This window comes from Halichoerus grypus, chromosome 1, assembly GCF_964656455.1.
Source record: "Halichoerus grypus chromosome 1, mHalGry1.hap1.1, whole genome shotgun sequence".
In the NCBI taxonomy this organism is placed as follows: Eukaryota; Metazoa; Chordata; class Mammalia; order Carnivora; family Phocidae; genus Halichoerus; species Halichoerus grypus.
Window position 1 is genome coordinate 19,007,127 of NC_135712.1, and position 26,307 is coordinate 19,033,433.

At 40.5% G+C, this 26,307-nt stretch overlaps 2 protein-coding genes and 1 pseudogene across 8 annotated transcripts in view; 1 reads left to right on the forward strand and 2 right to left on the reverse strand.

Annotated features, from left to right (window-relative positions):
- Positions 1 to 8,788, reverse strand: part of GABPA (GA binding protein transcription factor subunit alpha) — a 32,894-nt gene extending 24,106 nt beyond the window's left edge. For 2 of the 4 annotated variants that reach the window (XM_036106805.2, XM_078056119.1), the window contains exons 1-2: positions 8,169 to 8,333; positions 1,403 to 1,505 (exon numbers count right to left, since the gene is read on the reverse strand). In XM_036106805.2, coding sequence (XP_035962698.1) covers positions 1,403 to 1,479 — 77 coding nt within the window. In that variant the 5' untranslated portion in view covers positions 1,480 to 1,505; positions 8,169 to 8,333. Of the gene's footprint in view, positions 1 to 1,402; positions 1,506 to 7,097; positions 7,820 to 8,168; positions 8,334 to 8,680 lie in introns of those variants that run through there. The other 2 variants (XM_036106806.2, XM_036106809.2) reach the window with 2 other exon arrangements.
- On the forward strand, positions 8,625 to 17,988 carry ATP5PF (ATP synthase peripheral stalk subunit F6). Of its 4 annotated transcripts, XM_036106817.2 has the most exons (5): positions 8,828 to 8,895; positions 9,364 to 9,432; positions 12,439 to 12,615; positions 17,137 to 17,261; positions 17,820 to 17,988. In XM_036106817.2, the coding sequence occupies exons 3-5, from the start codon at positions 12,452 to 12,454 to the stop codon at positions 17,855 to 17,857; spliced, it is 327 nt and encodes a 108-aa protein (XP_035962710.1). In that variant the 5' UTR covers positions 8,828 to 8,895; positions 9,364 to 9,432; positions 12,439 to 12,451; the 3' UTR covers positions 17,858 to 17,988. The 4 variants fall into 4 exon arrangements, with proteins under 4 accessions (XP_035962708.1, XP_035962707.1, XP_035962710.1 ...); XM_036106815.2 differs by lacking the exons at positions 8,828 to 8,895; positions 9,364 to 9,432 and adding an exon at positions 8,625 to 8,762; XM_036106814.2 differs by lacking the exon at positions 9,364 to 9,432 and having other exon boundaries at positions 8,814 to 8,895.
- A 4,275-nt stretch (positions 17,989 to 22,263) lies between these two features.
- LOC118544871 (ubiquitin-conjugating enzyme E2 D3 pseudogene) lies at positions 22,264 to 25,474 on the reverse strand (annotated as a pseudogene).
- Positions 25,475 to 26,307: the final 833 nt, after the last annotated feature.

The following is a 26,307-nucleotide window of genomic DNA, read 5'->3' on the forward strand; positions in this document are numbered from 1 at the left end:
TATTATTACTATTATTTTTGTTAAGGTAAATTAATTGGGTCTTTTGGCTAAGTATTTCTACCAAATTCTTTAGCGACAGTAAAATAGGCTGTAATTTTCTTTTTCTGTAACAATCATTCTTTAAAAGAAATGTCACTTTAAGATAGATTGGTAAAGACCTATTTTATGTGAGCTCAACATTTAAAAAATGTTTAAATATTTTGCTGTCACCATTTAAACCCTGGGAAACTTCATGCAAAAATCTGAATTTCTCCCGAAAAACTGGATGATCTCACATCACTGGACCTAAATTCCTGCACAACAACTATGTAGTGCAGCTTCATAGCAGCATATGCTCCTTTATGGCTACTCCCCAGCTTAACATAGTAACTATCAATTTCTTACATGAGGCATCTGCAAAGATTTTCTGTAAAGGGCCAAACAGTAAACACTTTAGGATATGTGGGCCATTCGTGTATACATAAAAATAAATATATCCACATATGTATGTATAAACACACATGCACACATACATATATGTATCTGATAATTGAGAGGAGAAAAGAGCATACTCAAACATGTTGAAAAGCTCTATTAAAAATTTAAGGTTTTAAATCTCAGCTCGACTCTCAACACTCAGCATCCCTGGCAACCTTAGTGATTCTGTCCATTCAACAGAGTTGTTCTAAACCTTCATTTATTCCACAGAAGTCCTCTATTACTCTTTAGTTCCTTTTACTTTCAACATATTATCTCAGCTCCTGCTTTATAGAGAAACATAAGGACCACTAGCCATCATCTTCCTCAAGCTTCTTCCTGACTCTCAAATCTTTTACCCAGACTGTGTCCCTGGATTCTGAACTCATTACCACCGCTCTACCTCTTTAATGGAGTAATAGTCCATTACTATCCCCAAAACTAACACCTTTCACTGCACTATATACTTAGTACTGTGCACGTAATTATCCATATACCTGTATGCCTCCTCAAATACAATGTGGCCTCTGTAAGAACAGGTTACTGTCTCACTTATTCATATATTCCTGACAGCTACTAGTTTATAGCAGTTACTTATAGATATTTGTTAAGTTATTTCAGTTTGTGAATTAAACTCTTTCTGAAATAAAAGTAACCAGCACTGAGGAAAAGAAAAAGAATCAAACCGTGCCCTAGTGGAAAGAACCATCACAATCAATTGCTTCATCATTATCAGCTATATTTATTACTACCTTTACTTTAAAATGGTCTTTCCCTCCCAGCTACAAAGCAATTAAGTCAAAGGTAAAAAAGCAATACATTATCCCATAAAATGCTGAGGTCAGTTGAAAAAAAAAAAGTCTCCCCAAAACTATGACTTGATTCTTAATTTTAAGTAGTTATGCTGATAATTATAAAAAGTGGTAAATGCAGAAGAAAACCCAACCTTTCTTCTGTGCACTCTGGTTTCTCTGTCCCATCAATCTCAATTTCTATCAGCTCCTCTGCTTCTCTTTTAGTCATGGTTGGAGTATTTCAAAAGCTCAGTCCTGCAAGAGTTAAAACTTAGGACATTTTGAAATTATCTGAACAAACAGCAATGCTATACAAAAAGCAGAAATCCAATTTAAATAAAATCAGAGTTAGGTAAGCAGAAGAGGAAGTAATCTTACATATAAAAGAAAATCCACAAATGATATTTACATTAACCTAACATGACTTTTTCATCATTTCATTGTATTTACTGGGATATTTTCTGGCCCAAATTCTAAGTCAATGAGTTACTTCAAAATCAAGTGAAAGGTATGTCAATTCTTTACAGCAACTCGGTCTTAATAATGAATTCAAACCTGCACCTTAAAAATTAACACGGAGATGAATTATAGTTGTTCAGCTAAAAGCTGTATTTTAGTAGCAAAATTTACTGCAAAGCATTGTAATAATAAAGTGACATAAAGTTAATCAGAGCTAGTATTTGTTACAAATTACATCTTATAAAGGCAGCACAATATTTTAAAACAGCAAAATAAAGTAACAAATTATAGATATGCTTATTATTGCCCTGATTACACATTAGAATTTTTTTGACTTTTTAGATGTAGTTTTATATATTTTAAACCAGTAATTTCAGTTTTTGATTCTCTCATGTAAAATTACCTGCTGCTTTAAACTACCATTGATACAAAATCATTACAATTTTTAAAATACTAAGTAATGCAAAAAACAGCTGTGTATATTGTTATTTCTTTGTGGCCATTCCTGAGGTATTAATGCTGTTAAGTTCCAGGGTGTTCCTTCTCGTTGTTGGTCAATGAATTTGTCTTTAGACTCCATATATTGCCTCAGTCCAGAGTAGAGTTTTCTAAGTGCCTCTGACTCTTTGACTTATATCTGGTATTCTACTATTTGCAAAGGAGTCTCCCACTTACAAGATTTGACAAAATGAAGACTTCCAATATTCATTCCTAATAATAATAATCACTATTTCCTGAGCACCAGGCACAAGCATTTAAATGCTTTATAATCTTTACAACAGAACCATCTTGAGTCTACCCTCATATGAAAACTCTCCAGAGGCTAGTGAGGCTCGGCTGCATGTGGCTCCATGTCATACCTTAGGTGCAACAACCTAACTACACATCATTCTAGGTGAGGCTGAACTGTGGTTTGTTCAAAGATAGGCTCTATATTGCAAGAACCACCACTGTCTCTAACCTGGAATACTGCCACAGTCTCCGCTAACAGGTTTTCCTATTTCTGTGCCTTTGTCCCCACTACAGTCCATTCTCAGTCAATAGAACAGCCAGTGCGATCCTTTTTAAAACTGAAGTTACAGCATAGTGCTCTTTTGATTATTATCAGTCACAGTAATATCTAAAGACTTCACAGTGGCCAGCAAGGCCCTAAGAGATCTATCCCCCAACCCATTACTGCCCTGACTTCCACTCCTACACCAGCCTCCTTGCTAGTCCTTGCATCTTCCTGCCAAGCCTCTGGTCTTGCTGATGGGTCTGCCTGGCACCTACTTCCCTCAGCTGTCCTCCTGGCTAAATCCCTCACCTCTTTGATGTCTGCTCAAATCTCCTTTTCCCAGTGAGGTATATATACCCTGACCACCCCATTTAATTCTGTAATCGGCCTCCTCTTTACCCGTTTATTCTTTTCTTGTCCACAGCACCTGTCCCTCTAACATACTTTATCATTAATTTCTGCATTCATTATCTTTTTTCCTCTGTTCTATTATCATCAAAGCACAAAGACCCAAATTGTCCAAGAGTGACTTCAGGAACTTAAAATTGTTTTGTCTAGATTACGGACTTTGCCAGCTTCCTGAAATAGGAGGAGTTTTGACAGGTCTCAATTTCTCTAGGGACCAAACTCTCTGGAAGGCACAATAACCCAAAACTTGTGAATGTATGAAGTTACATGGCAGAGGGCAATTAGGGTTACTAACCAGCCGATCTTAAAATAGAGATTATCCAGGGTTATCTAGTTGGATCCAACAAAAATCACAAGAGTCCTTAAAAATGGAAGAGGGAATCTGAAGAGATCCAGAGTGATTCAAAGCTAGAAAGATTTAACTGGCTGTGACTGGCTTTGAAGATGGAGGGAAGGAGCCACAAGCCAAGAACACAGGCAACCTCTAGAAGCTGAAAAAAGAAAATTCTTTCCTAGAACCTCTAGAAGAAACACAGTTCTGCTAATATCTGATTTTAGGCCAGAAAGACCCATTTCACACTTGATTTCCAGAACTGTATATAATTAATTGATGGTATATTTAAGCCACTAAATGTATAGTAATTTGTCACACAGTAGTACTAGAAAATTATCTTCTTTCCCACTTTAGAAGGGCTGTAACTCTCCTTAGGTCCCACAGTCTCCAGCAGCTGAGGAGCAGGTTTTCTGACAAGTTAGTCTCTAAACAGCTGGCACCTAAATCTAGACTGTCTGGTATAAAATGGTCAGATTTTCCCTACATTATCAAGGTTGCTCTCACACCTGCCCTATAAAAAGGAAGAACAATAAGGGGATGGGGGTGGATACACAACATGCACACGCAGCAGGCTGCCTAGGCCCCAGCAGACTTTTATTTTGGATGATGAAAGGATTAAGGACTTTTCTTGTTGACTTTGGACTATTTAAATCTTCCCTTTCCCCAGTAAAGCCTATCCCTTAACTGATGCTACGTATAAAATTGTGGAATTCATACTGAGAACTACTGCAAAACAACTGATGACCCAGTAGGGACCTACCTTACAGGACAACTTAAGTGTATTTGTTTATAGATGTCTACAAGGTACTTAAAATGGAGCCTTACCTTGGTTGGAATTCCATTAATATGTGTTGAAAAAATAAAAGCTATAAGTGCTATTACACATCAGATAAAATTGGCTCCAGATGCCTTCAAGGCTTAAGCATGAAAGGTAAAACTATAAAGCTAATAGAAGAAAATGGTGGGGAATTTTTTTGCAGTCTAAGGATAGAAAAGGATTTCTTGAATAAAATTCCAAACATATAAACTCCAAGGACAAAAACTGATGGATTTCATTACATAAAAATTAAGATCTATGTTCAATAGACAGGCTACAGAGTGGAAAAATATATTTCCAATATTCAAAAGTGACAAGGGAATAATAACTGGAATATTAGACAACAAATTCCTGCAAGTTGATAACCTCAAAAAAGTCAGGACATATTACAAAAGTAAAGCATAGGAAAAGGAAATTCACATGATAGAAAAGCAAAACAGCCAAGGATATGAAGAAATGCTCAAATTCAAATCACCCCCCAAAATGCAATTTAAAACAAATAACTCTATACCGTGTGTGTTGATGTGTGTATAGAAAAAATTAGAAATTTGACTACAGAAGAGTTAGTAGGGATGTGAGGATGTAAAAATCCTCTGCCGCTAGTGATGGGGTACAGACAGGGGTGTGGCTATTTCGGAAAAAAAATCTAGCAGCACTTGCTCAAGTATGCCTGTATTTATGACCCAGCAATATTGCCCTTCGATAAGCATTACAGATATTTTCACACTGAATGATAATAGGATGTTCAGGATAGCTTTGTTGGTGATAGCTGGAAGAAGAAGCCAGTATGAGTTCCATGGTAAGAAAGCAGCACATGCTAGGAAACTTTATTAGCAGGTAGAAACAAAAAAATAATGTATACACACACAATCATAAAAATTATTCCCTATAGGAAAAGGGAGAAACAAAATAAGGTTTAGAGCAGAACAACACTTAAAAAGATTACTTATGGGGAATCTGGGTGGCTCAGTTGGTTGGGTGGCCGACTGTTGGTTTCCGCTCAGGTCATGATCTCAGGGTCCTGGGATCGAGCCTCACAGTGGGCTCTAGCTCAGTGAAGAGTCTGTGGATTCTCTTGCTCCTTCTGCCTGACTGCCCCCCCCCCCGCTCTTTCCCTAAAATAAATAAATAAATCTTTAAGAAAAAGAAAGATCACTTATGTTTTATTTTCAGGCCTTACACTCATCATCCACTCTTACCTCCATTATTTACTTATTATTTTTTAATTAAGTAGGCTCCACGCCCAACCTGGGGCTTGAACTCATGACCCTCAGATAAAGAGTCGCACGCTCTACCAACTGAGCCAGCCAGGCGCCCCTCCATAGCCAATTTAAAAAAAGAAATATTAGAAAACAACTGAAATTTCTGGGAACTATGGAAAAATAGAAATGAGGAAGTAACCAGAAGCTGAGAAATGGCCCCATAGGCTTCTCAGCAGGGATAACCGTAACTGGACTTAATACAAGCACTAAAACACGGGAGTTGTTTAAAAGAAATTTATCGGGCGCCTGGGTGGCTCAGTCGTTAAGCGTCTGCCTTCGGCTCAGGTCATGATCCCGGGGTCCCGGGATCGAGTCCCACATCGGGCTCCCTGCTCGGCGGGAAGCCTGCTTCTCCCTCTCCCACTCCCCCTGCTTGTGTTCCTGCTCTCGCTATCTCTCTGTCAAATAAATAAAATCTTTAAAAAAATAAAAAAATTAAAAAAAAAAAAAATAAATAAATAAAAGAAATTTATCCTGTGATCTTCCAAAAAAAGTTACAGATTAGTTGCCCACAAGGTGCCCAATAAAGCAAAATATGAGCCGTACATACTTTTGGGAAAAATCACGTTACTCATGGTCTCTAAATTCATCTTTCTCTCTCACTCTAAATCTAGTCTAGAGAAGCAGTGGAGAGGTCTGGGAAATTATCCAAAATCCAAATCTTTGGTATCAGAGTGGGTCTTAGCTTTTTTTCTGGAACCAATTTTCCAGAATTCTATGTCAATAACCTAAGAAAATGGAGCCTCTTCACCTAAGGGCTGCCCCCTGATGCCCTGGTTTCTCCTAGATTAAATCTAACCTGAGGTTCACAACACTTCACAAAATGCATACAAATTAACTAAAAATTCCTAGAAAGGCTAGTTTTCTTTAAAATACAGTTATGTTTGGGCGCCTGGGTGGCTCAGTTGGTTAAGCGACTGCCTTCGGCTCAGGTCATGATCCTGGAGTCCCCGGATCGAGTCCCGCATCGGGCTCCCTGCTCAGCAGGGAGTCTGCTTCTCCCTCTGACCCTCCCCCGTCTCGTGTGCTCTCTCTCGCTCTCTCTCTCTCTCAAATAAATAAATAAAATCTTTAAAAAAAAAAAAAATAAAATAAAATACAGTTATGTTTATAACATTCTCTTTTGGAGCCACAGACAAATTTGAGGATTGTATTTCTTCATTGGAATGCATTATTAGTTTACATAAGTTAGGACAACTTTGCCCAATGAAGGAAAATATAGGATTCCTAAACTTATAGTATGGGAGTACCTGCAAGACTGACAGCACATTTTCCCAAGATAACAAATACTTTTAAATATCACAAGAAATTGAAGTACATTTTTGTTTTTAAAAATAAAATCAACAGTTAAGAAAAAATAAAGCACATAGATCTGTGTGTGTAGAGTGAGAAAGCAAGTGTGGAGAAAGATTAACACTTGGTGACCACCTGCCCCACCCCCGCCCCGGGAATTTTCACCATATAATTTGTTTTCCATGTGGATTTGAAGTTTTATAAATAAAAGTTGGAGAGAGATTTAACACAACAGTTTTAATTTAGTATCCAGCCTCCCCATGGTCTCATAACTCACCTCAATTTAACATTTAGCTCCTTATTTTGTTACTTCACTATATATCCCTCATGGCACGCATATATGCAATTCAGGTAAAAATGCCTTATGTCCACCTAGTGTCAGAATATGTCTTAAAAAAAAAAAAAAAGCTTGGAAAACCTGGATCAAAACTCCGAGACAGACAGGTTATTCCCCTAACGTTGCTCCTAAAGAGCTGACCAATTTCTTCTTAAGCTTAAGACAACACAGTACCTAGAATGTTATCCCTGCCCAGCTCTTTGCTGCTGGGAACCTTTCTAAATCTTTGCTCCTCCCATGAGTCAGACCTGGAATTCCTGCTAGTAGAATTCGTTAGTGGAAAACTATTTATGAAGTGGACACTATTTCTAAATCACTACTCATCATCTTGCAAGGCAATATTAGGCACTGTTCTCCTTGCTATTAACCTAATCAAACTAGGATCACTAAATACACTGCAAACACGCACAAACGACTTATCTTCCAGTACACAAAATACTAAAAATGTTGGCAAGCTACATTAACCCATCGTTTTCCCCTTCTCTTACTTCCTCGTTTCTAAAATAAACCCCTACTGACACCATATACATTAATAAATGGCTTTGATGCAACTGTGGGGCAGTTCTAGAAAGACTGAGATGAAGTGAGAGCGCAACGCTGAGTTGGCGAGGAGACTGGTTTTGCACATTCCTCTGAAATCCCGGGGGCGTCAGGATCTCATCCCGATCGCGGCGACTGCAGACCGCCGCGGACGGCGGACAGGCGAGGAGGGGACAGCAAAGGAAGGGAGAAGCGAAGGGTGACACGGGCGGCCCGGGGCCCGCGGGCGCGCGGCTTCCCAGGGCCCCGCGCCGCGCGCCCCTCCCCTCCGCTCCCCGCACTGCCTCACCCGCCCCTCCCCACCCGGCTCCCTCAAGTCTCCACGAACGGAAATGGGAGTCACAGCGCCGGGGACCAGCGGAAACAAAACACAGAGGCGGCCGCGGGGGGGCCGCTGTGGGTGAGAAGGCCCCGGAACGAGGCCGGCCCGCGCGGGCCCGCGCTCCCTTCCTCCCCCGCGGCCGCACTCACCCGCTCCGGAATCGGCCCCGTGGCCCCCACCCGCGCTCCAGAGCCGGCTGAGAACAGCAGGGGCGCGGGCTCCACGTGCAGCGTCTCTCCCAGTAAGACCCGCAGCTCCCGCGATTCGAAGTGTGAGGCCCCTGGGCCCTTCCCGCGGAATCGGCGCTGAGAAACTCCAACCCCCCCTCCCGCCTCCCAGGCACCCCCGGGTCCGGGACTACAACTCCCAGCAGGTTGCGCGAAACGAACGCCCGAGGCAACGGAGGCTCACGAGGCACACGGGAGCCCAACGCCCCAATCCGGCTTTGTTTTACACTGTGACTTTCCGGTCATAATCATACTCCTCAACAACCCCAAAGAACAGGATGCTGACTTGGGTCCGGGAGGATTGAACTAGGGAAAAGGCCAGTCAAAGTGCGCATGCGTACACATGAAAGATTCCAGGAGCTAAAAAGACAGCAGGTCAAGTTAGGCGAAGGAAAGATGGCGGAGGCTTCGCCAAGGGACCCGGAAGCACTTACCCTCTACTTCCTCCTCCTGTTTGGCTTCTGTCTCACCTAGAGCCGTCCGGTCGCAGACCGCCTCCGAGACGTTTCCTGTCCGGTGAGTGTCGACCGACTGAAACGGCGGCCCATAATGCATTGCGATGGCGGGCGGGTGGGTGGGGGCGGAGCCAGGGCCGGAAGTAGAACGGTGGCGGCCGCGGAGGCTGTGGCAGCTCGGGACTGAGTGCAAGGTGACTGGGAGGGTAGCTAGACTAGCTTGGCCTCTTGGGACTTAAGATTCCGGGTTTCTTATGGCGCCTGGGCTGCCTAGTACCTCTGTCCTTCAGGAGAATAGAGCAGCCCTCTGTCCCGGGCACCTTCACCGCCTGGCCCAGGGTCACTGTTGTCCTCGCCGCTTTTAGGCCTTGAAGTTTGCGGTGGACTCGGTATTCAGGCCTGGTAATACCCACTCTGAGGGCAAACGGGTGGCACGGGAGGCAGGGAGGCCAGGGATTCATGGGCCCGCGGCCCAGCTGGGGTTAGCTCAAGGTCATTCCCTTAGGGCGGGTCTGCAGCCAGGCCTGCCCTATCAGGGCGCACGGGAGATTGTGCCCAACTTTAAGGCGGAATGAGGGAAATAGGTGATAGTAATCTTAAAAGTTTGCATTTCACCTAAAAATACTGATAGTGCAGCTTTGTTTTCCACTCTCATTTTGCAGCACAATCCTACACCTCAACGCCAAGAAACGAGATGTTGACTGGGGGCCATGGGAGTGCTTGAACTAGGGGTGAGGTCAAACTTCGCAGGCGGGACAAAACAGGGTTTCCAGGAGGGAGAAAGAGAACGGGTCGGTTTAGGCGGGTTGTGGATTGACCTCAGGAATATGCACGGAAGAGGCGGCGAAAGGACTAATCTGTGGCCGGTCGGTCATCTCTGTAAACTGGAGAACCGTCCACCCTCTCAACACAGGTTCTCTGCGCAAGTGTACCCTTGCTGTTGCCTTCTCGTAGCACCCCGTAGTACTTGGTTAGAGAACCCGCACTTGGTATTTTACACCTAGTTGTGTAATAACGTATCTCCGGCCTGACAGTGGACGGATAGTGGACACTCCTATGTTAATCAGTGAAAAAACAAAAGGGAATAAAAGAGAAGGAACAAGTTTTGATAGTGAGATTATGTGTTCATTTTTTAGACAAGTTGAATTTGAGGACTTATGAAGGGAAGAGACCTGTTGGTTGTATGGGTTTGGGGTTCAGGAAAAAGGCCAAAATTAGAGACGTGATTTGGAAATCATTAATACTTAGATGATGATAGAGGGGTGGCTGGCTGGCTCAGGGTTGAGCATGCAACTCTTCATCTCCTGGTGGTGAGTTCAGGCCCCACGATGGGTGTAGAGCTTACTTAAAAAAAAGTAGATGATAGAAATTGAAAAAATGAAAATGGATTTTACCGAGTAGGAATAACACAATTTTTGCAAGAGTCAGAGCAAATTAACTGTGGGAGTATGGGCAGTGTGGTAACTTTCCTTAGACATAGTTTTATTATGTATGAAGGAGGATAAGCACTTTCCTCTAATTATTAACAGTATCACTCTAATAGTACAAAGAGAGAATATATATGTCAGTGCTTTGCAAAGTATTTTGGGCTGAACAAATGTTAGGTGACCTTATTGATTACTGTTAGCATGTCCTTATGTTTCCAGAAGGGAAAATATACCTTGAGTAGCACAATTTTTTAAGATAGGTCTGTGTCCAGTCAGATTCTACTGCGTAACCTTGGACCACATACTTAATCTCTAAGCCTTAGTTTCTGTGTATGTAAAATGGGAATGATAGTAAGTAGCACCTTAAGGTTATTTGTTGTTTGCTTGGAGTCTTCTCAAGTATTTTTCTCTGATGAGGTGTAAGCGTGATATATGGTGAATTATTTAATTTCTTTAGATAGTTTGCTTTCATCCTGGTAGGTGAAGGATATTTTGTTTATTATGGGAGTTCTTTTGGTAGTTTTTATTTGAATTCTAGTTAACATACAGTGCAATATTGGTTTCAGGAGTAGAATTCAGTGATTTCATCACTTACGTACAACACCTAGGACTCATCATAACAAGTGCCCTCCGTAATAACTATCACCCATCTAGCCCATCCCCCTACCCAGCCTCCCTCCATCAACCCTCAATTTGTTCTCTTCTTTTGGTGGTTTTTATGTGCGAGTCCAGGGCTTCTCAACCTAGCACTATTGACATTTTGGACCCGATCTTTCTTTGTTGTGGGAAGACGGTTATTATTTTTGTGATTGTTATTATATTCCTGGCCTTTACTCACTAGGGGCAAGTAACATCCAAGTCAGGACAAGTCAGGACAACCAAAATGTCAAAAATGTCAACTATCTCTTGGGGGATGCTGCCACCCCTACTCAAGAACCACTGTGCTACTCTACAGTCTTCTCACTTGGTGCTTCTCAAACTCTTAGTGGTAGAGGACCATTTTTTCCCCCAACCCTTGCAGCTACTTTGGAAGAATACAATAAAAATGAGTTACTGGAAAAATTAGATGAAAGACAGTAGGGTGAAGACACACAAATACAAACTGATTTATTCAACAAATACATACTACTATGTCAAATTGCTATAAAAGTTTCAGTAATAATTCGTATACCACTGCTGGTCCACAGACCACACTTTGAGCACTTTAATAGAAGTTCAGTGTCAGGATGACAATGATTATTATTAACAGGTAATTTTGGAACACCATGGGAATCATGTTAGCGTGACAGGTTTTCACTTTCAGGAATTTTACCAAGCTATATAGGTGTGAATCTTTTATTCCCATCCAACATAGGGTTGAGTAAACCCTGTTTAATAGACAGCATCTTTCTTAATCTGAGGGAAATTTCTTCTAATTATGGCTTCCTTATCTATTCCTTTTCTTTTAGAATTCTTGTTTGCATGTATTTGTTGTAATTTGGAATTTTTTTTTGCATTTGATCTTTCACAATACTAAATGAGGTCTCAGCTGAGATTGTCTTCTGTTTTATCTGCTGAAATGTTTTAGTTAGAAAATCATGTATTTTAGTTTTGGGAAGTCTGAGGACTTGGAGGTCTTTTAAGTCCTTATTTTTCATTCTGTTTTATTGATTAGGTTGTACTGCTTGATTCTCTCTCTTGTTGGTGGGCTCCCTTGGGCTGGTTCTTTTGGACTTAGATGTGGTTGTTACACTATTCTTGAATGCCTGGAATCCTGCAGTTGTAACAGACAGCAGTTTCCCCTGCTGTGGGGCCTGTGAAGTAGAAACTTCCAGGCTATCAATCCTGGCTGAGGCAAGGATTATCTCCAGTCTCTGCTCAGCTCCCTTTTGGCCTTTTGAGGGGTCAGGGAAAACTGGCACGTTAATTTGGGGGCCAGTGTTCTTTTCTGCCTTGGATGGGCAGTTTTCTAACATCCTACCTCAACTATGCCATGTGGTCCAAGACTAAGTTTATGGAGAAGAAACACCTCATCCCAGATTTTTGCTTTCTTTCTGCATTTAACCCAGCGCACAGGCCTGATTTGTTCCTAACTGCTCCTAGGTCCCAGGGCCTTTTGGTTAAGAAGCAAAAAACTTGCAGTGGGGAGTGGTAAGGGGAAGGGAGCTCTGGTCAGGTGACTGTTCTTAGCATTCAGTGAGTTCTGGAATGATTTATGATTGAGTTCTGTAGCAGTTAGTGGAGTTAGATTCCCACTATGTGATATATTTAGAAGTGTTTTACAATTACATGTATTTTAAAGTATATTAACATTCTGGTGCTTGTTTTCAGTAACAGAATCACCATGATTCTTCAGAGGCTCTTCAGGTTCTCCTCTCTAATTCGGTCTGCAGTCTCAGTTCATTTGAGGAGGAACATTGGTGTTACAGCAGTGGCATTTAATAAGGAACTTGATCCTATACAGAAACTCTTCGTGGACAAGATTAGAGAATACAGAACTAAGCGACAGTAAGTGGGTAGATAATCAACCATGGTGTAAATATAAATATTCAAAGTATGTAAGTTTTGAGATGGGGGTAAAAATTACTTGGTATTTCAAAGTGTCTAAGATCTTCACTGAGCTGATCCCTGGCATAGAGGTTCATTAGGTGCTCTAAAAGAAGATAAAAATCTTGATTTTAAGTCCCAAATTTTATTTTCCTTATGTGGGTTCTAAGGGAGAATTCCATTAAATCTATTGTCATTTTAGATATATCATTATTATAATGTCATTTATTATAAAGTGGAGTCAGTTCTTAGAAGCACATGGGATCTTGGAAATCATTTAGGAACTATATTTGAAAAAACTAAGTCCCTTAGACATTAATTAGCCCAAAGTCATAAAACTAATCAGAGGAAAAATGTCAAAATATTCTAACTCTCAATTTAGTGGCCCTTCTATGACATCATGATTTGGGGGGGGGGGGGGATGTATGAACACAGCATTTTTTTTTTTCCTTTCTTTCTTTTTTTTTTTTTTTTTTAAGATTTTTTATTTATTTATTTGACAGGGACACAGTGAAAGAGGGAACACAAGCAGCGGGAGTGGGAGAGGGAGAGGCAGGCTTCCCGCTGAGCAGGGAACCCGATGCGGGGCTCGATCCCAGGGCCCTGGGATCATGACTCGAGCCGAAGGCAGACACTTAACAACTGAGCTACCCAGGCACCCCCACAGCACTTTTTTTCTTTAATGCTATTTCCATAGTTACATATTTTTGGGAAGGTCAAAGGACAAAAGACACAGAAATGGCATAAAGCAAGTCCGGGATAAACATGATTGCAGAACCACACAGTTTTGGAGATAAATGATGACCTAAGCCATGAAATTCAACCCCCAAATCTTAGGAAAACTGACATACATCAGTTCGGTGTTTTGTTTTATTTAGTTGTCTAGCATGTGCAAAGCACTGGGTGTTAACTGTGGTGGGCCACAGAAAGAAGCCATATTGCATTTCCATAATCTTGAAATCTGATAAGTGTAGAAAACTTGTAGGTATGTATCAAGTAATATATAAGGTAAAATGGATTAGAGCTGAGGTAGTGATACAAGTCAGTGTTTGGGGAGTTCACAGGAAGGAATGCTCCTTTCTAGCTGGAGGCATTTTGGAAGGTAGCTTGCAAGAGTGATTGTTTTATCTTGGCTTTGAAAGCACTGTTTGGGGTCCTTTATCCCTTTTGAGAATATGGATAGCTATGGATTATCCTCTCAGTTTAAAAAAAGTGAAGAATTCACTCACATAAATCACTCACATGATTTACTCACTTATAGCTTGAAAGTGTTCTCAAACCCATGGAAGGCCATCAGTAGATATCCATACCTAGGGGTCTCCCTCAGGTTGTGAACAATTGGTGTGAAAGTCGGACAGATAAATGGGAGAGGGAGGAGGATATCTTTTAGGAGGAAAGAGTGATGTGAGCTAAGGCATGAAAACTTGAAACCACAAAGTATATTTGGGAAATTGTGTCATGGTGTTTCCCAGGACTGTAGGGTATATGAGGAGTGTAGGGAGCAGTAAGAACAGGAATGGGATTGAAATGAGGGGATTATGAGAGGCCTTGATTATAGATGGGCAATTAAGGTATTATATGATAGGAATTTATGAGGAATTAAAGGTTTTTGAGCAGGATGGTGGGGGTGGAACAAGATTAAGATTACTCTATTAGGGTAATTTAATCACAGTATTAGAACAATTGGAATAAGTAGAAAAGGAAGACAGACAGGGTAGGAAAATGTAATAATCCAAGCATTGGTTGATGAGAATCTTACTTTATAGCAGTGGGAATATAAAAGTGACAGTCAAGACATTGAGAGACTGAGAACTGGTCTTGGTTATCTGGTGGAGAGACAGAGGAGAGGGAACAGTTAAAGAACTCTGAGACTTTGAGACTGGGCAACTAACAAAAAGGTTTTGTCCTTCTCAAAACTAAGGAGGGAGAGAGCAAAGGGATTAAAATGAAATTCTGACAACAATCTTATAGATCTTATCCTCATTTTATATTTGAGAAAAGCAAGGCTAAAAGTTTAGAATTTGTCTAAAATCACACTGTTCAGTAAGCAGATGAGCAGGGCTGGTTGGGGAATGTGAGTGTCTCCTGTCCAGAGGTATTGTAGTGTCTTAGTACTGATGCTGTTTGTACTTCAGCTGTCCAGTAAGTCAATCCTGAGGTGTACTCTTACTTTTTTTCAAAGTAAGCTTTACACCCAACGTGGGGCTCAAACTCAGGACCCTCAAGAGTTGCATGCTCTACCCGCTGAGTCAGCCAGGTGTCTCTGAGGTGTACTCTTAATCTAAGGAGCCTGTAGTCCATTCATTTGTGCATATGGTGTGGAGAAACGTTCTGCACATGGATTCTGGCCTGGAGTGCAGCTCTGACACTTACTAGTGCTGTGACCTTGGGCAGGTTATTTAACCTCTATACCTTATTCATAGTAAAGTGGGGATGATAATAACAGCACTGTTTCATAGGATGTTATTAAAATTGAGTGATTCAATAAATTAGCCTAGTATGTTTTAAGTGAAATAAACAAGTATCCTTTGAGTGTCTGCTTTGTTCTGGTCACCATGCTAAGTTCTGGGGATGTAGTAAGATGGGCTGGGAGACAGTTGAGGAGGTAGGTGATATCTTGCCTCTTTATCAGAAGAGTACATATTAAAGTTAAAACAGCCATCATCTATCAGTAACCAGTATATTGGTGAGACTGGCTGGCTCCTCTCAAAGCAGTTTCTAAACTTGTGGTCCCAAAGCTGGAAGACAATCATTAAAGTATCTGGGTGAAGGCTCTACCTAGACCTGCACTGTCTGTTTCATTAGCCATTATCCACATGTGACTATTGAAATCTAATTAATTATAATTAATTAAGTATGAATAAAAATTCAGTTCCTCAGTCACTTTAGTCACATTTCTAGTGCTCACTAGCCAGATTTTGCTAGTAGCTACCTTATGAGACAGTGTAGATAACAGAGCATGTTTGTCATTATAGAAGGTTCTATTGCATGGGCTGATCTAGAAGAAAATTGGGTCCATGACAACAAACATCATTAACAAGTTCTTAAATTAGAGCTGTCTCTGTATTTTTTTGTGTAAATTCTGTAACATAAGGCCCTATACTTTTATCATAGTCATATGTGAAAATATTATTACCCTTCCTGGAATTCTCACTTATAAAGTTTTGTTTATTGTTCATTGGTAGGCGGGCAGTAACGTGACAAACAGAATTTATGCAAAGAATTAGTTACATCTAATTGGCCCCACTGCTGGTCTGTGATGCTATATTTATCTTACCAAAGCACAACTCTAATGTTGTCATTTTATTCCCTAGTGAATAAAATACAAACTCCCAGACTTAACATTGCAGACCTCCCATGACCTGGGTCCTGCTGGCTTTTCCATCTAGATGGCTTATATTCTCTACATATAGCTAGTTCTTTATTACCTCCATATCTTTGCTTTTTCAGTCTTACAATGTATGCAATTAAAATCTGACCCAAATGAATGATTTGTCACATATGCCACCTTTTTAAGATGAAATTTTTCCCAATTAGCTCAGCAAAAGTGTGTTCTCTTCAGCTTGAGTTAGCTGTTTGATAGACTGTCTTTGAAGTTTATCAATAACTTTTTTTTTTAAAGATTTTATTTATTTATTTGGGGGAGAGAGAGGGAGAGGGGGAGAAAGCATGAGAGGGGAGATGGTCAGAAGGAGAAGCAGACCCCCTGCTGAGCAGGGAGCCTGATGCAAGACTCCATCCTGGGATTCCGGGATCATGACCTGAGCCGACGGCAGTTGCTTAACCAACTGAGCCACCCAGGTGTCCTGAAGTTTATCAATAACTCTTATAGCACAAATGTTTCTAAACATGTTATTTTTTTTCCTAAATAGCAAAATCTCTGAGGTAGGAAATTTTTGCTAAGACCTTTTAGAAGCTATTTAGTGATGGCTGATTTAAATCAGGTAATAAAAAGAGATAACACTTTTATTGACCACTATGTCATCTCACTCTGTCCCAGGTCCTATATTAAGTAGTACATGTGCATTCTCTCTCTAATTCTCATAACACCACCATTAGGTAGGACCTTTAGTTTTAGATGTGGAAACTAAAATTTTAGAGCGCGTCATGCCTTGCTCCGGTTTATGCAGTTTTAATACATTATAGAGCTGACATTCAAGCAGAAGCAGTCATTGACTCCAAGAGCCCATGGACTTAACCCTCATATCTTACAGCAACTTAGACCTCAAGAGATTCTGACTTAATAAACATCCTTGATTAATCCAAACCTTGCATGTTAGAAGTTTGAAGTTGCCTTGTTTATGTGAAACATCATAAAAAAAGTTTGAGTTGAAATTCAAATGGATATACTTTTTTCCAGAAAGAGTATTTTTCCCATGTGAATACTTTTAAAAGATCTATTGAAACTTGATGGTGAAAAGTAATTTTGTTTGTGTAAACTAGTGCACAAGATGAGTTTTTACCTGCTTGTTTACACAACAGGGCCTCCGGAGGACCCGTTGATACTGGCCCAGAGTACCAGCAAGACCTAGAGAGGGAGCTTTTTAAGCTTAAGCAAATGTACGGTAAAGCAGACATGAATACGTTCCCGGACTTCAAATTTGAAGGTAAGTGTCTTTAATCATGGATTCAGTCTTGTGGGAGATTATTTTAAGTTGAGCATATTTCTACTTTATACTTACTTGGATTGTTCAGAGGATTAAATGACAGTCACACGTAAATTTATTAGGACAGTGACGTTTGCATGAGAAGCTCTGGTGTAAATGTTTGCCATTGGTATAGGAGATCATATAACAGGTTAGATGGTGGGGTTCTGAAATCAAACTCCCTGATCTTGAATCTTAACAAGATCACCTATGAAGTGTGTGATCTTGGATAGTTAACTGGTGACTGTTTCTCACCTGATCTTTGGGGAGAATTATATCTTCTTTGTGGTGGTTGTAATTAAATGACATAATGTATGTGAAATCAGTTAATAGGGAGCCTGGTTTATAGTAAGGGCTGAATAAATCTTTAGCAATTGTTATGTTTCCATGTAGGTGTTTAAAAACAGTATTTACTAAAAAAAAATCAGAGGATTGATGAGTTAAATATTAAAGCCTTCTAGATAATGCATTTTATTGCAATATGGCTAAGCTTGAACCTTTTTTTTTTCCTTTTCTTAGATCCTAAATTTGAAGTCATCGAAAAACCCCAGTCCTGAAGAAAGAATGTAAAATTTATTTGGTAATTTGTCCTAGATTAGTTGTACAACTGTATCAGAATAAACATACGTTTCTCAGCTGTCAAGTGTTCTTTTAATTCTGATTCCAAATAAATTATTTGGTGATGTTGGGTGTGCAGTTGAGTGTATTGAGTTCTGTGTCTCGGCATCATTTTTAAATCCTCCCATTTAGTTACAGTGAATCAGGTGGAGACCTTGGATAAATTGGCTACAACTTGCCCATAACCCGCCAGACTCTAGTCTGTGCAGGGCTACCCTTTTAGTCGTGGAGACTTACTGCCTGAGGAGAGCCACCCTGACCCAAGGAATGCTTGCTGCAGGAGGATGTTACATCCGCTCCCAGAATATAAAGAAATGGCTTATAAACCTTTTATCATAGCTTTTCCAGGAAACTGGAGTTAAGTTTGAATATACACAGGAGCATCCATTGTGTTTTAACTACCATGTCCTCAAATACTAACTGCTTTTATCCTAATAGCCCGGGGCCCTCCTCTTCCCTTGCAGTTTATGATCAGAGGCTAGCTAGTACTGTGCTCCACAGACAGAGGAAGGAAAGCTGAGAGTGGGGCGGGGGTTCTACAAAGGAACTCCTTTGAAAGATGAAGCTGTATGGTGTGGTTTTGCCCAAGTGATGGAAGACCCAGCAAACCATGCACCGGATAGGTGGCCTAACAGGCATATCAAAATTTCAGTTACTGTAGATGGCTCGTTTAGCTCATTTCAAAAGAATAGATTTTTACTGTGGTGTGCCAGTCTAGCTGAAATCAGACCCACTTAGGAATACCTTTTCCAAAAGACCTACAAACATTTCCTAATGATAATAGCTGTGATTAAATTAGTAAGATGTGTAGAATTGGAATTGGGGTAAAGCAGTAGGAAGAAATGGCCCAGTTTCTTCAAATGATGCTGAGCAATGACTGTTTTTCAACTACTTTTATTTAAATAATTGTAGACATTGAAACAATTTGATGTTTGATTATGGTAAGGTAATTGAAGAAGTCTAGTTGCTCAGGTCCTTTTTCTAACCTCCACCGAAACAACACCCACCTGTGGCAGGCGAGGTGCCTTGGGGTGCACGGTACAAGTGCCCATCTAGAGAAGGGCCTGACCCTGTCAGCACACGCTTCACCTCCCTTATGTTCCCCTCACTTCCCCCACTCAGTTTAGTTGAATTTTACCTTTTATAATTTCACACCTACTTTCTCATACACTTTTTAAAAATCTGTCTTGGAACTATTTGGAGTTTGCTGGAACATCCCAGTCTCTTCATTCATTCTGTAAATCTAAGGATTCTGTTTGTGACTGACTACCTACTCCCTTGCCCTACATCATAGGGCATTTATTACTAACTTCTGACCGGGGAAGTGCTTTTTTTTCCAGCTGGATGTGAAAGCCCTTATCTTCAGATCCCCTTCCTCTTTCTGGTGAGGCTGCCGCAACTCTGCAACTCCAGCCTTTCTCCGCCACTTCAGTCGGCCAGTGCACTCCTTATCCTGAACTTAACACTTTAGATGTTTGTCACAAACGACCTCAACCTTCTAGGCTTTAGTGTTGAAAATGGCTCTTCTCCCATGCCTGGTGTTACAGGTTGAATTGTGTTCCCCTAAAATTCATTTGTGGAAATCCTAAGCCCCAGATCCTCACGATGTGGTTGTATTTGGGAATAGGACTTCTAAAGGGGATTAAGTAAAAGGTCTTTAGGGTGGGCCTGAATCCAATCTGCCTAGCATTCTTAAAAGAAGAGGAAATCTGAGTTGAAAAGTACAGAGAACTGGAAAGGGACATAATGTCTGTTACTTACCTAGTGTTACCTTTAATAATAATAAGCAAAGAGGGCTTCTGTTTCAGGCAATTCTTACTTAAATCCATTTAGTGTAGGATTTTTTGGTGTTAGCGATTACTAGTTCTCCTTTGCTGCCCTTGCTGTAGGGGCTCATAAATGCTGGCTCTCTCTGGTTAGGTGCTGTGTGTATAAGTTCTTGGGGGGCTCTGTGGGCTAGGAGGTCTTCCCATTGCACAGATTACCCTAAGTGGGAGGTCCACTCCAACTCATCTCTTCCAAACTCCCCTCTGTTCCCATCCCAGTGGCACAGTCTTGTTTCAGATGTTTTATCTCAGCAAGACACTGGCAAGAGCCTCAAGGCCCACTACTTTCAATGATGCCTACCTGACCATGAGAAATTCATATATCCTTGCCCTAAGAAATCATGGGAAAATAGGTGCTTCACCACTCCCCTGCTGTCTTTCTTAATATCTTTTCCAACTCTTTCTCCCTGCTCAAATAGCTATTTCCTTCTTGGCAGCCACCTTCAGTTTTTGCAAGTGATTTCTCTTTAAAATTCTCTGTACTTGCCTTGGGGGATGAGTCAGGTAATAGAATGTACAACTTGGACAAATTCATTTTGTCTCACAGTTTGGACAATTCATTCTCTCTGTCACCATTCCTCCCCACCCTCAATCCATCCATATACACTTTATAACAGCTTGTGTGGTAGGGTAAAAGGGAGAGGACTGGGGTAATGATTTCAGGGTAGCACCATTATCTTCATGAACATCAAAGGGGGTATTTGTACTTTAGAAAATGTACTTATCTTCGGCCTTCGGGCAACAGAAGATGTCCCAATCAACATTCTGTTAACATGAATGTATCATATCTTTATGTATAATACTTTTTCTCATGTTCTTGGCTATATGTTATCCTAAAATTTAGAAAAACCATTTTCTTGACCTATAGTAACTTCAGTATAATTTTTGCTAGTTAAATATTTGGAAGGAAATTGAGTTTGAGAATGAAAAGTCACATGGCAAGGGCAGCTTGAGAAATCCAACCACAGATCTTAGGAAGCTTCAGTTTTTACACCATCTTTAGGAAGCACTTAGAGGTAGCACATTCAATGTTAAAAACATCATGAGGTGGACTTTTAAAACCATCCGCCCTCAATTTTAGAGAACTTAAACAGGTCCTCTGTTGACACAACTATTCACTTATTTTGAGAGCATTTTCTTAGTAGAAAGCATAAAGACATTTTATACTCTAGTATGTCTTAGTACTTTTTTTAAAAACTTGGGCAAATAAAAATACAGCATATTTTTAAAAGTCATAATCAAGAGTAAATAGAAAGTGTTAAACGAAATTCAACTGAGGAAATCTTAAAGACCTTAGTGGCTTTATTTGACAATTTATGAATCAGGGAGCATCCAGTCTAAAATAGAAAAGTGCCCTGAACAGCTATACAAAATGACTTTTATAGGCAGAAGGGGGGTGGGACAAGGAAGTTACAAGCAGAGTGGATTGGCTGTGGCAAGGTCACCTTCCTTTAGGGGACTGGAGGGGTCTATCAGGCAGGTTACCTCACTAGCCTGACCAGGCAATTCCAGATTGACTGGTTTTAGATACCACTCCTGGGAGAGGTTGAAACTGTAGTTAAGTTTGGTATTAAAGTTTTGGTTTGATGATTTGGACTTAGCACAAATGTCTCCATTTTAGAGTATGTTGTCTCTCTTTTTTTTTTTTTGGTTTATGCAACTTTATTGAAGAAAAATATATCAATTACTAGCAGAGCTATTAGTTGATTACTCATCCATTGACAACTTGCATCATTTATTCAGTGCTATATTAAACAGTGTATTGGAAGATAGATTAACTAATAGCTCCAAGCCTCCTAACAATTTAAATGAGAATTACAACATGTTTGAGACCCTATCTTGGAATACAAAAGGTGTTTGACTTCCAATTTCCATTCTCTGTAGAACAAGAAAAGGTCATTCCTTTATTGACATGCATAAAATACATCACATTTTCTGTTCTGCTGATGCTATAAATTCAATACCAATTCTCCAGCCACATCAGTTATGAGCATAAAGTATATCATGTAACCTCAAATCTCTAATAGTGGAAGCCTTAAAAAAAGACTGGATGCTAGAATAATGCTGCTTCCTTTGATGTGACAACTGAGCATCCATCTCCCTCCCCCTCAGATGATTTCTTCAGCATGTCAGAAGCAGTGAGGAATGGTTTTAGTCTCATAACCAAGTTAGAGTGAAGACATCGGCCACATAATGCACATGCTCCATTTTTTAAAAAATTCTGAATCTTGGGCAACTGTTCTCTTGTAACTACTTTACAGTTTCTAAAAGCAGTTACTGTCCAAAGCTGGAAGAACTTAAGTCTTCTCAGATGAGCATGTGAATGAATGGAGGGAGGTAAACAAAAAATAAAATTGAAAAAGATGAGGTCTGATAGGGGAGCACATTCAATTTAACATTGAATGTGCTATCTCTAAGTGCTTCCTAAAGATGGTGTAAAAACTGAAGCTTCCTAAGATCTGTGGTTGGATTTCTCAAGCTGCCCATGCCTTTCTTTTGCATAAGAAAATCAAAAAAGGAACAGTAATTTAAAGTTTATTCCAGCTATAATGCGGGTTATTCTGACTTTAAGGTAGCATCACATGGCATACTTCTGAGTCCATTCCCGAGATACTCTGTTGTACTTATCTCTGTCTGTTTTATAGATCCATGCAATCTCTGGCTCTAGGGGGTCATCTGGGTTTGGATCACATAGCAGTGAACAAATGGATAAAAGAACTTTAGAAATAGTTAAAGCAGGAGACCATTGTGATCTTAGAATATCAAGACAAATGCTGCCATTACTGTTAATATTTGGATGATAAATTCTTGTTGTAAATGCAACCTTATGGTTTGAAGGGGTAGTCTGTGGGAAAATGAATTGTCAAAAAGAATACACTGCCTTGATATGGGCTGTCATTAGGTCCCATAATTGTGGCTTGCCAATGAAACATATCATCCCCAGCTGGACCTGCAGAACATTGTGCTGGAGGGTCACCGGCCAGATCACTAAGTTCCTTATTAATCCGTTTCAGCGCCATAGTCTGTGCTTTTTGTCTGGCTCCTCACTCTCTCGGTGTGTGCTCAAAGGTCTGGCCAAAACTCTTGATTATCCGGGCGGCAGGGAAGGATTGTCTCTTCGTCTCCCACCGGCTCTGCCAGACACAGGCGCAGAGGGGCCGGGGCCTCCCTCGAGCTGTGGCCTCGGCCTCCTCCCCGCGCGGCAGCTGGTGCCTCCCCGGCCCTACGGGGCTCACGCACACGAACTAGATTATGTTGTCTGTTTTTAAACAGTATCATCAACAAATAAAAATGTACCGTTTACTTTGAATTTCCTGACCAGTTATTACTCCTAAAAGTGTCCCAAACTCTTATAGAACAAAGGATGGAAAATTAGGATGGAAAACTGGAAACAAGAAACAAAGGATGGAAAATTAAATTTTAACAAAATTTGAAAGTTGGAAAAGTATCTTAAGATCTTTTTAAGAACTGTGTGGAAATGGATGCCTAATAACAAAGGGGTGGGAGAAGAGGGAAACAGTTTCTGTCCAGCTTTAATTCATGGAGCAATAATTTGTGTCACTTTGCATAATAAATGAACTGGATTATAATAACATTGCAGAATGTAATACTTTATTAATAATCTAAATCTGTGGAGAAATTTTATTAGTTGCCCTTTCACAAGTGCTCTTGGTTTTTAAAAATTCATTCAGCATTTATTAGATACCAACTACACATCAGATACTGTTTAATACATGCATAGTGTATTATGAAATAAAAACCAGTAATTGCCATAAAAAAAATCAACCAAGTGCTATGGAGACTCAAAGAAGAAACTTCTTCCAGCGGGAGGAATGAGGGAAAGCCTCATAGAGGTGAAATTTGAGCTGTCCCTCAAATAGTAAATAGATTTTCCCAATTTTGTTGATCAGGAGAATCAGCATTCCAGGGGAGGAAAACATTGCGTTCTTGAAATAAAATGACCCTTGTTCAGTTTGACGGGTGCATAAGGCAACCAAAGTAGAACAGTGGAACATTTGGCTAGATAGGTAGGTTGTGGCAATAGGACGAGACGTGTATGTGAGGGGGCGGGGGAAGCCTTGAACTCCGGGCTAAGGAATTTAGCCCTTAGGGAAAAAAGCGGAAGATTTTTAGCAAGGGGAAGGGAGAAAAGGGAGAAGGGGACTGACCTTGCTGTAGAAGTCATGACTAAGAAGGGAGAGTATTTGAGGGAGGAAGGTCCCAGAAGATAAAACTTGAGATAGTAACAAAGGCCTGAGGTGAAAAGGATGACAGCAGTGACAATCCTGGAATGAGCCAGTGCAGGGTGGAGTGGATGAATAAGGGGAGGTAGAAGATGGGCAGATGTAGAGATAGGAAGGGTAGGAGTGCTAGAATTTAAACGTATTCATCACGGTTAGCTTCAATATTAAAAAAAAATAATACTGAGATTAGAGATTTGGGCATCCGTGGTGAGGGGAGAGTGGCTGAGAACAGAACGGCCCACCACAGCACTGAGCCTGGGTTGTGGGGACAGGGAAGACGGAACAATGTTACGAGCTGTGAGCCTAGGGAGGGGTCCACTTGCCAGAGGTTACTAAGGGTGAAGGGAAGATGTGGCACAAGAGGAGAACTTAAGAATTTAAAAGGAATGTAAATTTAAATTTAAAAGGAGCTAAATAAAACACCTTGTGTGAACATCCTGCATCAGATGGACCTGGGTCTTGTAAACCGTGAGTCCTCACTTAGCTCCGTGAACTTGGTGGACTGACTCTGAGTCTCAGATTCCTTGCCTGCCAATGATGACATGACCAGCTTTATTTTTAAAAAATATATATTTATTTAAGCGAGAAAGAGAGAGGGAGAGAGAGAATCTGGAGCAGGCTCCACGGGGCTCCATCTCACGCCCCTGAGATCACGACCTGAGCCGAAATCAAGAGTCAGGTGCTTAACTGACTGAGCCACCCAGGTGCCTCATGATACATAATATCGTTGAGATGAATGAGATTGTATACACCCTCCCCTCCATCTGCCCCCACCGGACATATATAAAATGTTCAAATAGTTTTGACTTTTTCTTTGCAGAGCATTTTTGTCAGCATTTGAGAGGCTGGCAGGCATCCAGATAAAGATGATGAGATTCTAATCTTAAGCAGCTAAAGAGCGCCTTGTAGCTACAGATGGTAAGAGGGGGTAGTTTGCTGGGTTTTGCTGAACAATAGGTGGGTGACTCTTGCCCTGCACCAGTTAAATGGGCCTAAAAAGTTGAACAAGTTTTTTTATTAATGTAGCCTTTAATCAAACAAAACCACTCATGAGATGAAGGAAGTTCTTTGCAAAGTTGTACTAAAAAAACAATTGTTCCACATTTAGTTAGGTTAAACCTCCAACTAAAAATAAATTAAATCTAGTTACAAAAGCAACAATGATAATTAAAATAAAACTTGCTATTAGAGATTTCAGAGCCCTAATCCTTATACAACACAATTTCACTGCAAGAAAATAAAATCAAAATGCTCTATGAATTATAATGGGGTTTTACCAATTGTTAATATTCAAGTCCCTCAAAAGCAAATGGAAAACACAAGTCCAGACACAAGTGGATATAATATTGAGCACAGTATTATATTATATCCTTTGTGTGGGAGAAGGCATTCTCCACACAATGATTTCTACTTAGCTACATACAATATATTAAGATAATGTACAATACATATTTAACTCAAAGAAAGTGTCATGTTAATACTTTATAAGATGAATCCTCTAGCCAAGTGGATCAGAAGCTTTCATCTGTTAGCAAAGCTAAGGCACTATGTATTTTTCCCCACAATATGGATTTGTGTCATTTAAATTGAAGAAATTGATCTTATGTGATGGTACGTATGCCTGAGGAGCCATCTTTTTTTTTCTTTAAGTAGGCTCCAAGCCCAGCAAGGAACCCAATGCAGGGCCCGAATTCACAACCCTGAGATCAAGACTTGAGCTGAGATCAAGAGTCGGACACTTAACCAACTGAGCCACCAAGGCACCCCGTGAAGGGCCCACTTTGAGACTCACATATACTCTTCACACTTGGCCATGCAAGGAGAAAGCATTCCTCATACCAAAGCAAATCAAAGCATGAGCATCATTTAGCTTAATTTTTGCAAAAGTTTATAGACGGGTGTTTTTCTCATGCTTCACCACCAGAGTTGGGAAACCATGTATGGGAGCCAAATCCTGTCCGTGCCTGCTGTTTTTATAAATAAAGTTTTATTGGAACACAAACATGCCATTTGTTTATTATTGTCTATGCCTGCTTTTGTGATGCAAAGGCAGAGTTGAGTAGTTGTAACAGGCCAGTATGGCTTAAAATATCTAGTATTTGGCCCTTTATAGAAAATGTTGGAAGGAGTCTGGTGAGAAGCACCCAGTGCCCCAGACAAGTGGGGCGCAAGGTATAGTCTGACAACAGGCATCTTCCCGGGGACCTGGTGTGGTGTCCAGGTACACGCTAGTGCTTAAGCCGTTTGTCCAGTAAATCCTGGGACTTGCTCTGTCTGAGGGGAAAAAAGAATGGACTCCTTTAAAAGCAGCTTAACCAT

Excerpts from the sequence above, each read along its gene's own strand:
- ATP5PF (XM_036106815.2), top strand. The coding sequence starts at position 12,452 with ATGATTCTTCAGAGGCTCTTCAGGTTCTCCTCTCTAATTCGGTCTGCA. Across the intron at positions 12,616-17,136 it reads GAATACAGAACTAAGCGACA|GGCCTCCGGAGGACCCGTTG; the intron begins GTAAGTGGGTAG and ends TTTACACAACAG. Across the intron at positions 17,262-17,819 it reads CCCGGACTTCAAATTTGAAG|ATCCTAAATTTGAAGTCATC; the intron begins GTAAGTGTCTTT and ends TCCTTTTCTTAG.